Below are 17,626 nucleotides of genomic sequence, written 5' to 3' on the forward strand. Positions count from 1 at the left end.
TCTGTTTTGGGGTTAGTTATTTTGTTTTCATTATGACTCATTTTTCTCCTTTTTGATTTTTATTTTTTTAAATTGTGTAATTTTGATGATTAACTCATGATTTTTGGTGCATTTCCAGATTTGAAGATGCCTTCCCTGACCTGAAATGCACCACTGTAGTTTTTAAGAAGGAATACGGTTGATCTCATTGCTTGAACTTTTTCTGTGGATTGTTTTTTGATGAATTATTGTACATTATGTACTTCAAGCAGAAACCATCGAAAACTTCAATTACATAATATTTGTGTTTCAGTATTTATTTCATTTATGGTAGAGGTAGGGCACTACAGTTGGCATAGCAGTTAGTACATTGCCTTTACAGCACCAGCGATGGGGAATGGACCAGGGTTTGAATTCCATGCTGCCTGTAAGGAGTTTGTATGTTTACCCTGTGTCTGCATGGATTTTCTCTGGGGCTCTGGTTTCTTCCCACCATTCAAAACATACCAGGAGTGCAGGTTATTGGGTTGTAAATTAGTTGGCATAGACTCATGGGCTGAAATGGCCTTTTACCATGCTCTATGTCTAAAAAAAAATCAGTGTGGCCCTCCAGTCAACCACTAACACACCATCTGGCCCACACATGGTAAAAGGTTGCCAGTCCCTGTCCTAGTATGTAGGTGCATGGATGGTGGAAGAGGGAGAGATAGTTGATAATGATGTGGGGAGAATGTAAATGGGATTAAATGGATGGATGATGGTCAGTGTGGACTCATTGGGCTGGAGGGCATTTTCCTGAACTGTATCCAGGGCTCTTTTATTAAAGCACATCTTCTGGGCACTATTGGTCATCATGGTTAATGTGATCAACTCCAGAGTCTAAACATGCTCCTGCATGGTTTATGGTGAGGATTTAGTAGAGAGCAGTGAAAAAGAAGTGAAATCAGGAATTGCGTGTTCATACAATTTTATTTCAGAAGTTTACAAGATGAAGTAATATCCTTGATGGAATCATGTATCATATATGTAAAGCTCTTGTTTGAGAGCCTATAGCTTTTTCCAGCTTGCTTACAAATCTGGCTGAATTGCACTGCTGAACAGCTCAGCTCAACTCTTGCATCATTCAGTATTGTATGCCCATGTACAGTGCCTGGGAATAACAAACATCTGTACTTTCAGCTATGGAATTCCATGAAAATCTGCACAATACCGGAGCTAAAGAGGGCCTTAAAGGAAGAAAGCTTCATAAAGCTGTTGAGAGCTTTACATGGAACATCACTATTCTTAAGGTATTATCAATATAATCATTATTCTTCTGTAAAGAAGACTGATTGAGAGTATGAGCACGTCTGATAAATGATACGTTTTCTCTCAGCAGGTAATGAAACCACAAAAAAATTGACATTTTCATTTTATAATTAAAATTACAAAATATGCTGTAATGACAGATAATATATATTATTTATGCCTCAGTTATGTTTATAGTATTTGGTGCCTTATTTTAAAACAGGGTTTAAAGCCATTTAAAAGACAGATTCATTAGGATGTGCAAGGATGAGAAATTGGAGCCACAGTCAGAGATATTAAATACTGGGACTGTTTCTAGTAGAGAAGGTGAAGAGTGATTTAATAGAAGTGTTCGGAATGATGAAGGGCTTGGTAAATTGAAGAAGCATAGTTTGTATCTTTGAAGTATGGATTAGCATTTGAAAACAATCAAAAGGTTAAAAAAATATAGGAGAAACATATTAAGACATTTGGAGCAAAGCTTCCTTTGCCACAGGAAGCAATTTTTGGTAGCATACTTAAAGATGAAGTGTACTAGTTTTGGATTTTTCTCCATTTAAAACAAATATAGTTTTAAAGTAGATTTCTAATGATGGAAAGTGAGGTTACAGAAGAACTATTTCTTTGCAGGTTAAGTTTTCACATGTTGCTAATCTATGAAATGTTGATTTTGCAATAGAAAATCTCAATAAACCATAAATATCACATGTATTTCATTAAAATGGCATTACGTTTTTATGGAATTGGGATTCAATATTAAAAAAGTGGTCAGGGAAGTGACAGTGATAACTGTTATGTATAAGCCCGACCTGCTGTCCATCATGGCACCTATGTCATGATGTCACCCCTCCACATATATATATATATATATATATATATATATATATCTCTCTGTATGTCAGTAGACTTCGTGGGGCCATTCGTGGGAGAGACTTTCATTATAGTGGTGGATGCACATTCCAAATGGCCAGTAGGTTTACATATGAAAAACACCAAAACCGATTCTACAGTTGAACATCTACGGGCCATGTTTGGCCACATACAGATTACCTCACAAATTGGTCACGGACAATGGACCCCAGTTTACATCAGAACCTTTCAAAACATTTATGTATGTCAACAACATCAGGCATATTTTGTCGGCACCCTATCGCCCAAGTACTAATGGGGAGAGGTGGAATGCTTTGTGCAAACATTCAAAAAGCGATGAAAACCAAAAAAATGACTAAATGCCTCCTGGATTCAGAGAATTGAAGATTTCCTACTGGGGTATGGAAACACACCACGTTCTACCACAAAACACACCCCAGCAGAATTGATGTTTGGCCGCAACCTGCGGAAAAGACTATCCACAGTTCACCCGGATCTGGGCCTCCGTTTAGAAAAATCCACATCGCCACAAACTTTACCTAGAACACTAGAGGTGGGCGAGAGATTACTGGTAGAAGATTACAGACAATACAAAGTCCAATGGGTGGAAGAGGTGATCCTACAAAAGTTGAGCCCCTGCACATACTCTGTTCTAGTGGGACACATTAACCAATTGGGGCTATTGTCTGACTCCAAAGTCCACAAACTACCTCATGAGGGAGGTAGAACCAGACTTGCCATCGCCTGCCATGGTAATCCAACTCCTTGGACCGAGTGAAAGAGGGGTGGAGACGACTTGCCCATTAACTGCGACAAGCAGCCCATCACATAGAACCTCGGAGGCCAGCGAAGGCCGGCAGTCACTGTCAACCCGAATATCTATGAGTTCCATCTAGAACAGCCCCGAGCAAATACTGGTCCAGCATGCCATGCCGAGGTGGTGACCACCCAAGCACTTAACCATATAACCATATAACCACTTACAGCACAGAACAGGCCAGTTCGGCCCTACTAGTCCATGCCGTAACAAATCCCCACCCTCCTAGTCCCACTGACCAGCACCCGGTCCATACCCCTCCAGTCCTCTCCTATCCATGTAACTATCCAGTCTTTCCTTAAATGTAACCAATGATCCCACCTCGACCACATCTGTCGGAAGCTCATTCCACATCCCTATCACCCTTTGCGTAAAGAAATTTCCCCTCATGTTCTCCTTATAATTTTCCCCCTTCAATCTTAAACCATGCCCTCTAGTTTGAATCTCCCCCACTCTTAATTGAAAAAGCCTATCCACGTTTACCCTGTCTGTCCCTTTTAAAATCTTAAACACCTCTATCAAGTCCCCTCTCAATCTTCTACGCTCCCGAGAAAAAAGCCCCAGTCTGCACAACCTTTCCCTGTAACTCAAACCTTGAAATCTTGTCAACATTCTCGTGAACCTTCTCTGCACTCTCTCTATTTTGTTTATATCTTTCCTATAATTTGGTGACCAAAACTGTACACAGTACTCCACATTTGGCCTCAACAATGCCTTGTACAATTTCATCATAACCTCCCTACTCTTGAATTCAATACTCCGATTTATGAAGGCCAACATTCCAAATGCCTTCTTCACCACACATTCTACCTGAGTATCAGCCTTGAGGGTACGATTTACCACAACTCCTAAATCCCTTTGTTGCTCTGCACATCTCAATAGCCTACCATTTAATGCTTATGACCTATTTAGATTTGCCTTTCCAAAATGTAACACCTCACACTTATCTGTATTAAATTCCATCAGCCATTTCTCAGCCCACACCTCCAGCCTTCCTAAATCACCTTTTAATCTATGGTAATCTTCCTCACTGTCCACAACACCACCAATCTTTGTATCATCCGCAAACTTGCTTATCCAATTCTCCACCCCTACTTCCAGATCGTTAATATATATAACAAGCAATAGTGGACCGAGGACCGATCCCTGAGGAACTCCACTAGTCACCGGCCTCCAATTGGACAAACAATTTTCTACCACTACTCTCTGACACCTCCCATCCAACCATTGCTGAATCCATTTCACTACCTCCTCATTTATACCTAATGCCTCCACCTTTTTTCCTAACCTCCTGTGGGGAACTTTGTCAAAAGCTTTACTAAAGTCTAAATAGACAACATCCACAGCTTTCCCTTCATCAACCTTTTTTGTAACCCCCTCGAAAAACTCAATCAGGTTTTAAGGACAATATTCCATAATTATTATTAAATTCCTTTCTGTATTATAATTAGTCAGTATATGTATTCTAATTCACACTAGTAGTCATGGGTCCGATGTAGTAATGGTAATTAGAGGGGGTCCATTCAACATGTATTGCACAAGAGGAAGAGTGTTGTGTATAAGCCCGCCCTGCTGTATATCATGAAGCCCATGGAATGATGCCACCCCTCCCATATATTATCTCTGTATGTCAGTAGCTATGTTAGTCTAATGGTATTAAAGAATGAGAAAGCACCACATCTCCAGGTCCTAATTGTGTAAGTGGCAATAACCAATTAGACTTAAGACAAAAAAAGGATAAAATACAACTGATTACATACTTTAGAAATCACAAAATTTAATAGCACAGGTTATCACCTGATGAAGTAGAACTGCAAATTTATAAGAATAATGGAAACATTGAGCACAACAGTTGTGTCTGTTGAGGAATCCACTGATTAAAACCAAGGATGAAGCCCAGTAAGGATTCATGAACTGCAGTAGTGTTTTTTTTTTCAAAATGATATCTTATGTGGCAGCAGAATGAAAGTCATTTGTGATCTTGAGAACAAATTGTTTCCTCCTTCACCCAGACGAAGTGGCATGCCAGAGGATTTTGGGAGCAAATCAGCTGTCACCCTAATGAATATGTGTTTGATCTGTATCCTACATCTTTGAATCATGTCCTTTGTCCTATGTGAAGAACACATGCAGAGTTCAAGAGTAATCCTCATGGAGGCTAAGGATTTTGACTTGTATCATTCAATGAGTTAAATGTCCTTCAAAGCCAGCCTTATCTTTACTTTCATCACCACTATATATTATATTATTTAATTATATAAGAGTTTAAGTGATACTCTTTGCTGAGCTGAAAGCAGCAGGGTTTCTGTAAGGTCTGGGTTTTATTAATATCTCTCTATCACCTCTCCCTCAGCATCCTGCTCCAACCAACAATGGGGGAACATTTATTACATTTTATTAACATAAGTATCACATCATCTTGCTTTGTCTTCTGTAGAGTATCCATTAGCGTGTAGCATTCTTTCCTGTGTAACTGCATTCAGGAATTAAACCTGTGTTTCTCCTACACGGAAAAGATCGTATTGCAAAAGCTTGCTACTAACAGCAGGACATCTGGCTCTCTGAACAGTGTGGAATTAACTTGTAAACAAACATGACTTATTTTTGAGGCTAGAGAACGGTTAGTAAGAATTTATTGACACAATTCTGACTAATGTGCGACTCTTAATCAGAAAACCACACAAATATTGCAAAATGCTCAAAACATTCAAAATATTATGAACTCATGTGCACCCTACCAATGAAAGTTATTGAGGCCTGTTCGTTAGATATATTCAAAAGGGAGTTAGATTTGGCCCTTACGGCTAAAGGGATCAAGGGCTGTGGAGATAAAGAGGAATAGGATACCTCGGGGCTGTGTTCTCAGCTTGCTCCTGTTCAGGGTACTGACTCACAATTGCATTGCCAGATCCAGCTCCAACAGCGTCATCAAAATTGCAGATGAGACAACAGTAGACGGCTTCATTGGTAGCAACGACGAGTCATACACAGAGAAATAGAAGAAGATCTGGTGATGTTGTGCAAGAGTAACAACCTGAGTCTCAACATGGACAAGACAAAGTAGATGATCGTGGACATCAAGAGGACCAGGAGCAACCTGCCTCCACTATACATCAACACTCTGTAGTGGAGAGCACCAAGTTCCTTGGAGTTCACTAAACTAATGATCTATCCATGGAGACTCAACATCTCCTCACTTGTCAGGAAGGCACAATAGTGACTGCACTTCCTGAGAAGACTGAAACGGACAAGAGTACCAGCCACCATTATACTAACCTACTGCAGGAGCTCTATCACGAGAGTCCTGGCTGACTGCATCACAGTGTGGCATGGCTGCTGCAGAGAAATGGATCAGAGGTCAATCCACCAGGACACATCTGAAGAGGATGCACAAAATCATCGAGGACCCCTTCCACCCTTCACACAGCATCTTTCAGCTCCTCCTGTCGAGAAAGAGATACAGAAGTATTAGAGCCAGCACCACCAGGCTGAGGAACAGCTTCTTCCCATGAGGAGTGAGAATGCTGAACGACCAAAGGAACTGCTCACATTAACGATTCAAGATTCTCAAATTTATGAAACAATATTTATTCATGTATTTGTATCTTTGAATACTTGTGCTGCATATATATTGTCTGTCTGTATGTGTGTTATGTCTGGTTGTGTGTCTGCGTGTTTTGCACCGAGGACCGGAGAATGCTGTTTTGTCAGGTTGTACTTGTACATCAGAGGACAATAAACTTGACTAAGGTTGTATAATCTCTCTCGATTGTGTTGAATGGTGGTGTAGGCTCTAAGGGCTGGACAGCTGCCTACTGCACCCATATTCTAGAATTCTGTGATCATTTAATAATCCTAGAACTAGAGGAGGATTCAGAATGAAGTGAAAAAAAAAACTATCAGCTGGAGAATGAAGCAGGTCAAGTAGCATCAATAGAGGAGCAGGTGAATGAAGTAATGGTGAACATTTCAGTTTGAAATACTTCATCAATATTCAGAACTGGAATATTATTTATTCCAAACTTCAAAGAAACTGCAGACTATTTTTATATTTCCCATTGCTCATTTTGCTGAAATTCCGACCTCTTGAACAGTCGTATGTTTGTCTGCCTCCTCTTCCTTTCTTTCTTCAGTCAATATCACATTGACATTGTTTATGATTTTAACAAGTTAACCAATCCCACGTTATTTTTGTGAATGATATATTCTACTGATGCTCACTTACATTTCCCCTCACCTGTCACATTTGTCTTTATTTGTTCACAATAAATTACACCCACTGCTTGTGTACTCAATTCACTTTACTCTCCTTTTTCAAAATGAGGGAAATAAAATGCATATATAAAACAACCTAGATGATCTCAGATCTCCCAATCACTTTATAGCCAGTAAAGTTCTCCGTCATATGTAACTAGTTTTGTAGCAAATGACACTTGATAACTATTGATCACACTTTCTATATGTGGTGAGCTGTTAGCCAGAATCAGACACACACATGGTAAAGACTGTACAACAGGCTTTAATTCACAAAGACTTCCACAGAGCCAGGCTGGCTGTTGCTGCAGTAATTCTGAGTGAGCTTCAGGAGGCCAGTGCAAGCTTATATCCCGGAGGATGATTGACACCCGACCAGGTGGGGCTTGATCCCTTCAGGCTGACTGATTGACAGCCGGCTAGGTGTTGTCCTGTCCCCTTACACTCCTGCAGGTACAGAGGTTGCCCCCTGCAGTAGGCCAGTGGTACACTCCTGCAGGTACAGATGTTGCCCCCAGCAGTAGGTCGGCGGTACACTCCTGCAGGTACAGAGGTTTCCCCCTGCAGTAGGCCGGCGGTACACTCCTGCAGGTACAGAGGTTTTCCCCCTGCAGTAGGCCGGCGGTACACTCCTGCAGGTACAGAGGTTGCCCCCTGCAGTAGGCCGGCGGTACACTCCTGCAGGTACAGAGGTTTCCCCCTGCAGTAGGCCGGCGGTACACTCCTGCAGGTACAGATGTTGCCCCCTGCAGTAGGCCAGAGGTGTACTATCACACTGAATAAGGCAAAGAAATAATTTATTAGCTACTCAGTCTTATGGATTGTCTCAGAGATGCATGTTTCCCAGGACAGTGGGTCTACAGATATGACTCTGGAACTAAGCCCTGAGGCACACTGCCAATTACTCTCTGTTCTGACATAGCTTTTTTTTTACACAGTAAAAACAAACTGGATTGTTTGCAATTACCAGTAATTTTCAATAGTAATATTCATATACAAACTTATGAAGTATGATTTATGTTTGTTGAGTGGAGAGGAGGATGGCAGGAAGGAAGTGCACTGATATTCTGATGGACAGTTACCTATCTTTTCATTTATCTGGTTTTTTTTAAATGTATTACACTACAAAACTGATTATCCGAAATCCTCAGTTATCCAAAATATTTTGGACCTGGAAAATTAGAAATCCTCATTTATCCAAAATTTTTTTCAGAGCTGACTTGGTGTCACAGGTTGAAAAAAAATTGGAATTTTGGAAAAACCTCTGAGTAGAATTTCAAGTTTTTTTTTATTTTGTTCTGGTTGTTTTTTGGTGAGAATTGAGCATTATTTCATGCTTTAAAAGCCTTCCCTTGTTTGTTGTTGTTTAAACATTGTTAAAAATGATTTGTTGTTGCTACTGGGCTGTTTTTAACAATGTGACCAGTTTTCCGAAAAAAAAAGTTTATCTGAAATGGGCCTGGTCCAATTTCGGATAATTGGAGTTGTACTGTATTAATAAAATTGTCAGTGATATTCAGGCAAGTAGGTTTTTTTAAGAATGATGAATTGAAACATCAAAGTGTTTTCACAAACAGCAAGTAAAAACCATTTAAAATCTTATTTATTTTCAAGTTAATATTATTGCTGATAAATTGCACAAGAATGGCTTTGGCATTTGACTTCATCTGACAGTTTTTTGATGAAATCGAACAAAGTGAAGTACCAGTAATTGCAATGCCAATCTTCCTAATTGAAAAATACCATGCAGTACTACAGCTGGTAGTCTAAAAAATCTTTGGCACATAAAAGGCACAGGTGAACTAGGCAGTGGAGACCGGTCAGCGTATGAGTTCTTTGATAACTCGCTGTTGTGGCGGATTGGGAGTAAAAAGCAGGAAGGTCATGGGTCTGGATAGTGAGCCAGTCAGAATGGTGGCAAAATGCCTGGAGTGTGAGCTTAGAGCATCAACTAACAAGGTGTTGGACATCTCCAGTTGTATTTTAAGTCAAAAAGATTCCACCCAAAATCTATTTCCTGGGAACAGAGGGAACCCTCTTCAGCAATCTACAAGTCCTCTTCTGAAGGATGACCTGTGCTGTGCCATCAGTGGGCTACTCACACACCATAGAAAGTCATTGAAGGAGTATCTAGATGGGCATGAAGGTGAGAGAGGGTCAATTTTTTTTCACTCAGAGGATAGTCCACATCTGGAATGAGCTACCAGTGGACACTAAAGAAGTGGGTAACAATTATGATGTTAAAAATACATTTGGACTGATACATTTGGAACAGTTTAGAAGGATATGTATCTAACACAAACAAATGGGATTTGCCCAGAATGCCAAATTGGTTGGCTTGGACAAGCTGACATTCCTGTTTCCATGCTTTGTGACTCCATGACTATGACTAAGTCTCTGGAGTGAGGTTTATTTCCTAACCTTCTGACGGAGACAGGAGTGCTGCCAACTGAACTACAACTAGTGAGATGAAGCATTTGTATTTTGTTCCTCAGATCTGTGATATCATTGCCAAAAAGTGGCAGCTCAGTGATGCAGCAAGGAGAGCTGTTCCCAGCTGCTCATACTGTATCTCCAGTAAACCAAGTTCAATACTAACCTCCAGTGCTGTCTCTGTGGAGATTCTCCCCATTTTCTCCAGGTGCTCATATTGGCCCTAATGTGTAGAGGTATATGGGGAAAGTTTTTTTTAGGAAGATATAAGAATAAAATGAATCAGGGTAGGATTACTGTAAAAATGAGTACTTGGTGGTCAGTGAACTGACAGACTTGTTTCTGTGCTTTGTGACTCCATGACTGAATCTCTGGAGCATCAAAACTACTGACAGAGGCAAGAATTCTGTCGTCACTGTATTAAGGAGTAGCTAAAACAAAGCATTTTGGTTTGACCCCATCAGCTCCTTATTTTTTTTAAATAATTTTAGAGATACAGCATGGTAGAAGCCACTTCCAGCCCACAAACCTTTGCAACCCATAAACACACACGTGATCAATGAACCTACCAATCCCATATGTCTTTGGAATGTGGGAGGAAACTGGAGCACCCAAAGGAAGCTCATTTAGACATGGGGAGAATGTACAAACTCCATTCACACAATGCCAGATTGGAACCCCGGTTGCTGTAATAGTGTTGTGCTAACTGGTACACCAACCATGCTGCCTTTTTTCTATTAAAATAGTGCATGAGATGATTCCGATGGGGAGATGGGCACCGAGAGTCTGAGGTTTGTCTCCGGAAGAGCAAGCCACAGAGCTACTTGGCAGAGTGTATTCCTGCTGTAAAGGTCAAGAAATTTTACTGCATTGTTAACCGGAAAATCTGCAGTCGCAGTGATTTTAGTGCTGGGGAAACTCAGTAGGTGATGCAGCATCTATGGGAAGCAAAGGCAATCATCATTTAGAGCTTGAGCCCTTTGTTAAGGTGTGAGCAAAAGGCAGACAGGCTCTTGAATAAAAAAGTGGGGAGAGAAGAGGAGGGAAAAAGGGGTAGGTGAAGGAGCACTCGGATTCACCTATGACCTCTTCCCTAATGGCCTGTTCTCCTCCCCCGACCCCTTCTTATGCCCTTTCTTCTTCTCCCCCACTTCTACATTCAGGCGCCCGTCTGATTTTTGCTCATACATTGATGAAGGCCCGAAACGTTAGTTACCCTTTGCTTCCTGTAGATGCAGCGTTACCTGCTGAGTTTCTCCAGCATCTTTTGCCTTCTGCATAGTGCAGTGCTTAAATGGAAATGTGATCAGATGCTATGTCTATCCTTGTATTTTAATTCCCTGTACAGATGACAGGTATTTGGACAGAAGCCAGTTGCAATTTGCTGTGCCATCAATGGGTATTTAATGCATGATTGATGCAAAATGGAGTAAAGGATTCAGTTCTATAAGGGTGCAGAAGCAAAATGATCTGGGGGTATGTGTGGGCACGTCATTGAAAATGGCAGGGTCAGTTGAGTGATCGTTTAAATATTCTGAGATTTATTAACAGAGACAGAGAGTATAAAGCAGAAAAGCTTAATCTTTATAACACACTGGGTTGGACTCAACGTGAATATTCAGGATAGAATCAAGAACACTTTTTTCTCTGGGACAGCATAGTTGCTATAGCAGTTAGTGCATTGTTATTACCGATTTGAATCCAGCACTGAGTGTAAGGAGTTTGTACGTTCTCCCTGTATCTGCATGGGTTTCCTCTGGGTGCTCCAGTTTCCTCCCAGCTTATAAAAACATAGAATTGTAGGTTCATTGGGTAGCACAAGCTCGTGGGCCAAAAGGCCTTGTTACTGTGCTCTAAGTCAAAATTTAAAATATAAACTAAACTGTTATTAGACTATTGAATGGACTTCTCTTATTAAAATGATGGTGCCCTTGCAGCATTTTAATTGAACAATTTTCTGTCATATGATGCCCTCCACTTTTGTTTATTTTGCACTGAAGTTCAGGTTCACTTGCATGGATTGCACATGAAAGAAAAAAGTTAATTGCACTTTGATACAAGACGATAGATAATTCAGTTCAGTTAAATATTGTGTTCAATTCTGCCTGGCACATTATCGGAAGGATGTGAAGGCATTGAGGGGATGGGGAAGGTCTTGAAAGACTCACAAGATGATCCGTGGCAAGAGAGGCTGCACACAAAGTTAGATTAGAGAGGCTGAAACTGTACTTTTGGAGAAGTCTGAGGGGAAATTTGAGAGAAGTATACAAAATGATGAGGGATTTGGAGAGAGTGGACATGAGAAGGTTGCTCCTGTTAGTGGAGGGACTGAGAATTAGAGTACATAGGCACAAAAGACCACATGCTCTCTTCCCCCCTCCCCCCCCCCCCCCCACTATGCTACCCCAAAGTAATGCTTCTCCTTTAATATTCTGGCCTTAAGATTTTGTCATAAATCCTCTGATCAGCTCCCCTACCAGACTGTCTCCTGACAAGTTTCCCACACTACCAGCCAGCAAGGTCTGGCATGCATCTTGTCAAAATATGATGAATAGAATATAAAGCCTTCTCATGCAGCACCATCCCAACATGTGAAAACTGAAAACATTTCACAACAGATTTTTTTTGTATTTTACTGCAGTTTTGAAACAGCGAGAAAAGCTGTTTTCTTTTTAAACTCACAGTGTTCCAAAACTTTTTCATTTTTCATTTATTGCGTTTCACTCAATTCTTCTCATGCGGGAAGTTCAGAAAGTTAAAAAATATTCACGTTTCTAATTATTATTATTATTTTATTTAAAAGTATTGAGACAAATCCATTAAACTTTATCCTTTCAACTGTAAACCTGTCACAATTAAGGAAAGTGGCTGAGGAAAATTGCAAAGAATTGGGGCAGGTGGATTGTGTTCTATTAAGTGCGTTAGACCCTGACCTGCTCTCTTCATAGATGACAGCTGTTCATCAAACTGCTGTTGACCCATGTCAAGTAGGGGTGGTGGTGGGGGGAAAGATGGGCAGAGATGAAATTAGGGTGGGAGGAACTTTGGGATCGGGGATGACCCAAGACTCCGAGCAGGTGAACAGATTGAGGACTTGGCAAACCACCTAGGGCTCTGTTTTCACATTTTGACAGGGGCCAACTAACACTAATTTATTCTCTGATAAAAATTTTAAAGGAGGATTCTTTGAAGATAATAACAATATTCCAGCAGGGATACTTGAAATCGTGTATATTTCACTAATTTCGGCATTGTGTATTTTTCATTTTATTCTGAGTTAATTACAAAGGTGGTTGATCATGACCCTTTGACCCAATGTGTGTCATTAAAATGTAAAATGTGAAGAAAATTAAATTAAAATGATTTTTGGTTGTCATATTTTCAGCATGTGATGGTATCACAGGTGATTTGATACTCTCACCTGGGGACATTACCACAGTGAAGGAAATCCTGATTGAAAATGAATGAAACCTGGAAATGCCCTGACAAATTTTCCAACAAATGGGATCTGTGTCATAAATGTTTCTAATGTCTTTTTATTTCATAAAATAAGCACTAAATTGAGCACAAATATCTTCTTCAAAATGCAAACAAGAAAGAACATCCCTAGCTAATAAAGATTCTACTGACAGTTGCTGTCTGACCCACTGAGTTCCTGGATAGTTCATTGTTTGCTAAATAAGATGTGGCTCTACTTCTGAGAATCTGGTGAGATCATTTTTTAAAAAGAGCAGATGGTTGCAAGTTTTAAGACAAAAGGAGACAGTTTTCAGAAATTATTTTTTCTTCGGATAGTCGACGTGCTCTATTAAATAATGGGGTGAACTTTTGCTGACATGGCTTGCACTGAAAATCTGCTCTAATGTGAGCACCTCTCCCAAAATAATTAGCTGGCTGCATCCCCAGAGTTTCCATGACAATCGGTGAGGCTCCACCCCAACCTTATGGGCTATGATCAACACTAACAACCATTCAAAAATGATTAAACAGGAATATAATTAAAATGTTGAAATTAATTTTAAAAATTAAAATGCCAGAACATAATAACAAACAACTGAATATATATTTAAATCAACCAACCAAATGAAAAGGAAATGATTTTGTATGTTACAGCCATTTTACTTCAATGAAATCAGCAGGCCTGAAACCTGACACATACTCAGAAGGTTTTCCAGCCTAAATTTGGACTTGTTTCTGGTATTCTGCCCAGTTAAGGATATAAAACCCAACAACTCTGAATAGATCTGCAGACTTTTGAATAGAGGAACTGTTCAATGAACAAGACAAACCAGTTTTAGGGAGACGATATGCCAGGGTGTGTAATGACACATAAGTAGTCGGGCTTGTATACTCATGGTTTCTTAAATCCTCTGCACAAATAATTCGTTAATAAAAAAGATAGGAGCCTGCAGATACTGGAACATGAGCACAAAAAAAAACTGCTGAAGGAAGTCAATACTTTGAGCAATATCAGGGGTGAGGGTGGGGAAGGAATTGCCGATGTTTTGGGTTGAATCCCTGCATCAGGACTGAGTGGAGAGGGAATATAGCCATTATAGAGAGGAGAGAGATGAGGTGGTGGCCAGTCAGTGATAGACAGATAAACTCCCACAGCTACTTAGACTACTCACTTGTCTCTTTTATGGAAACCATCCCTTTACATTTCTCTGACTCTGAAGATTAGGTCTTCCATTCCAGAATAAACTTATTCAGGACGTGGGGCTTCCTCTGTACCGTGGTTGATGGAGCTTTGTAACATATTTCCTTTGTTTTCCTGCACTTCCCACTCCCCTTCCATATAGAAGAGATAGTTCCCCCCCCCCACCCCCCATCCCGTCTCATATTTCACCCACTTCACCGGTCTCTGTATATCATCCATTGTAACTTCTACCAGCTACAACATGATCTCACCATTAGTCATGTTTTGGGAGGAGCAGAGTCATTAAATATATAAAAGGTAGAGTTTGACAGACATTTCAATTGCAAGGGAGTTAGTTGAGAGTTGTGGGAAGAGAGTGGAAAGGTGATGTTCAGATCCTGATTGAATTGGTCACAACCATTAAACAGAGGAAGCATAAACAGCCCAGTAGTCTGTTATGTTCTTTTAAAAGCAGTATGTCCCAGGTCTATATGCTTTTCTGTGATATGCACATAAATATAGCTTTTTTTTTAATTTGAGAGTAATGTCAGCCACCACTTAAGTAATCTGGCCAATTAGTAAAATTCTCTCTCCCATACATCAAGCAATTTGGTTATGGTCATTAGTTTGTAGATATATTCCTCCCCATGAACCATTTACTCTATATTTTGTTTTTATTTCAGTGTAGTTCAGTACAGAACTGATCCTAAATTATCACCAAGGCCACACTTTACATCTTATTTCATGTTGCCACAATTTCACATGTTTTTTCTATTTAGTGATCTGTGACTTATTGTGGTCATCACATTAGCTGTTTATTTGTGCTTCTATTCCAAAGTAGACAAGCAGATGGTCAGTGACGATGAATGCACTGATTCAGTTACGTGGTCCGTTTCACTGAGCATATTTACTGGAGTCAGAATCCAAGCTCGTAAACTTCCCACCCCTTCCCTCTGTCAACAATCATTTCCAGCACTAACCCATGCAACTTATAAAATATCAGTCACTTGCAATAGAACATAAATCACTAGGGCATGTGGAATTCAGATTAAATTTCTGTCTCACATTTCCACAATAGTCCATCCTTTGCAGAATAAACTTGAGGTGTTATTCAGTATGATCAGATTTTAAAGTAAAATTCATCACCTCGTCTCTTACGTTTGGTCAGGACTATGAAACAATAAATCGCCAAACATGCTGGCATAAATACTTGTTTCAAATATAGAATAGATTTTAAATGGAAATGAAGCATCTATTTTTAATGTCTTAACCGTGAGTGGATTTGGGCAATTTTTCATGCTCTTCACAAGGTACCTTAAGATGAGGCTAAGTTTCTATCGAGGAAAGCAATTTATTGATTCAAATTGTTCTATTCATTAATTCCAGGCCCTTGCTTAGAAATTGGCTGGAATGTATTGCCAAGGCTGGTGGTGGAGGCTGTTACAATCGGGACATTTAAAAGGCTCCTAAATTGGAACATGAATGGAAGAAAAATGTAGGATTTTGGGTGTGACGTCGGGAACGATTTAGATTGTCGTGGAGCAGGTTTAGATAGGTCAGCACAGCATTGTGGGCCTGAAGTCCTTGTGTTGTGCTGTAATGTTCTATGAAATTGGTCAATAGAATCTTCATAGGATTCTTCAGTATTAGAACCATAGAACACTACAGCACAGAAACAGGCCCTTCAGCCTATCTAGTCCATGCTGATCCATTTATTCCATCTAGTCCTATCAACCAGCACTGGACCATACGCCTTCCATCCATATACCTACCTTAAATGTCAAAATCAAACCTGCATCCATCACCTCTGCTAGCAGCTCATTCCACATTCTCACCTCCCTTTGAGTAAAAATGTTCCCCTTAAACATTTCACCTTTCACCTGTAACCCATGTCCTATCGTTCTTGTATTGGGAAGTCACCTCGACATCAATGACATTCACAGAAAAGTCACAAGCACCACTAGACTATCCACAGATGATTGTTTGGTATTCCATCCAATTAAGTCAGCTGATGTTGAGGAAGCTCTCCAAAAATATCTTGATATCATGAAATGATGGTCACAAAAATTCAATTCTTCCAAATGCGAAACCCTGCATGTCACCAAGAAGAGAAAACCAGGCATCATCCAAAATCCTGGGTGTCACCCTTGATGAAACCAAACAGACCAAATACTTTGGCATCTAAATCCAGAATGACCTGCGTTGGAATGATCAGATGAATCTGAAGGCAACAGGAGTCCTAAATTTTCTGAGATGCAATTTCCATCATTGTTCAACTTCTGTTAAGGAGAAGTTGTACCTTACCCTTGTCAGACCACATGTGGAATATGCAGTAGCTGCATAGGGACTCGTACACAAACAAAAACACGACTCCCATTGAACGTCCAGAGACAGGCAGCCCAATTTGTCACAAATACATATGGAAGAGAGGCGAGTGTTACAAACCTCTTGGATTCATCAAAGTGGAGCACTCTCCAAGTCAGACGTGAAGCACACCCCTGACCTGTTTTTACAAAATGCTAAACTGCCAGCTCGATATAGACCACACTGAACCCAAGCCTGCTAGGAGTAGACAAGGGCACACAACCCAATTTGTAGTGCCATCTTCCAAGACAGATATTTACAGTAATTCATTTCTCCCCCGTATAATTAAAGCATGGAATAATCTTCACTCTACCATGCGATGATACACTGCGGTACATCACCTGGCCAACAGGTGGCCTAGAGACACGGCACCTGGCCTAATGGCATCCAACCACCAGGTGGGGTCAGAGGGCCTATGGTATAAGACGAGGTCCTGACCATGTGCTCTCTCTCTTTCTCTCTCTCTTTCTCTCTCTCTCTCTCTCTCTCTCTCTCTCTCTCTCTCTCTCTCTCTCTCTCTCTCTCTCTGGGATCCCTGTAAGCACAGCTATCAGCCAACCAGATATTTATGTGAGTGGAATAAAGCTGTGTTACCCCAAACAGTATTGTGCCTGTGTTTTCCTTTGGTGCAGCCTGCCACATACCATACACATAAACACACAAACAACAACCAGATCTAATTAAATTTAAGACAGCTCTTCTTCAAAAATCTCCTTAAACACGCTCTCCCTCACTTCCAGTTTAAATCCTAGACAGAACATTTTGGAGGATCAAGAACCAATCTTTGCCAAGTTAGATCTGGCAATGGATCTGACACCCCCATTTGTTTCAGTGAGAACTTTAGGGCAGAGGACCAAGATGCAAAGTTCTTATTTAAATTTATTTTCTTCTGTTTTATTTGCACAATTTTTCATGTTTTAATTCACTTTTTTTTTGTTTCTCATTTATACCCATTATAATTATTTGTAGTTGTTTCTGAATGC

The 17,626-nt window shown here is 40.2% G+C and overlaps 1 protein-coding gene and 1 long non-coding RNA gene across 7 annotated transcripts in view; one reads left to right on the forward strand and one right to left on the reverse strand.

The window, feature by feature from the left end:
* LOC138750832 (inactive phospholipase C-like protein 2) overlaps positions 1 to 17,626 on the forward strand; it is a 290,403-nt gene that overhangs the window by 265,755 nt on the left and 7,022 nt on the right. For all 3 annotated transcript variants that reach the window (XM_069912968.1, XM_069912957.1, XM_069912977.1), the window contains one exon: positions 1,159 to 1,268. In XM_069912968.1, the coding sequence (XP_069769069.1) occupies positions 1,159 to 1,268 (110 nt within the window). The remainder of the gene's footprint in view (positions 1 to 1,158; positions 1,269 to 17,626) is intronic.
* LOC138750856 (uncharacterized) overlaps positions 1 to 17,626 on the reverse strand; it is a 108,877-nt gene that overhangs the window by 36,225 nt on the left and 55,026 nt on the right. For 3 of the 4 annotated variants that reach the window (XR_011349565.1, XR_011349559.1, XR_011349570.1), the window contains exon 2: positions 6,230 to 6,396. This is a non-coding gene — a long non-coding RNA (uncharacterized lncRNA). Of the gene's footprint in view, positions 1 to 6,229; positions 6,397 to 14,271; positions 14,411 to 17,626 lie in introns of those variants that run through there. The other variant, XR_011349571.1, reaches the window with a different exon arrangement.

Source organism: Narcine bancroftii, chromosome 1 (genome assembly GCF_036971445.1).
Source record: "Narcine bancroftii isolate sNarBan1 chromosome 1, sNarBan1.hap1, whole genome shotgun sequence".
In the NCBI taxonomy this organism is placed as follows: domain Eukaryota; kingdom Metazoa; phylum Chordata; class Chondrichthyes; order Torpediniformes; family Narcinidae; genus Narcine; species Narcine bancroftii.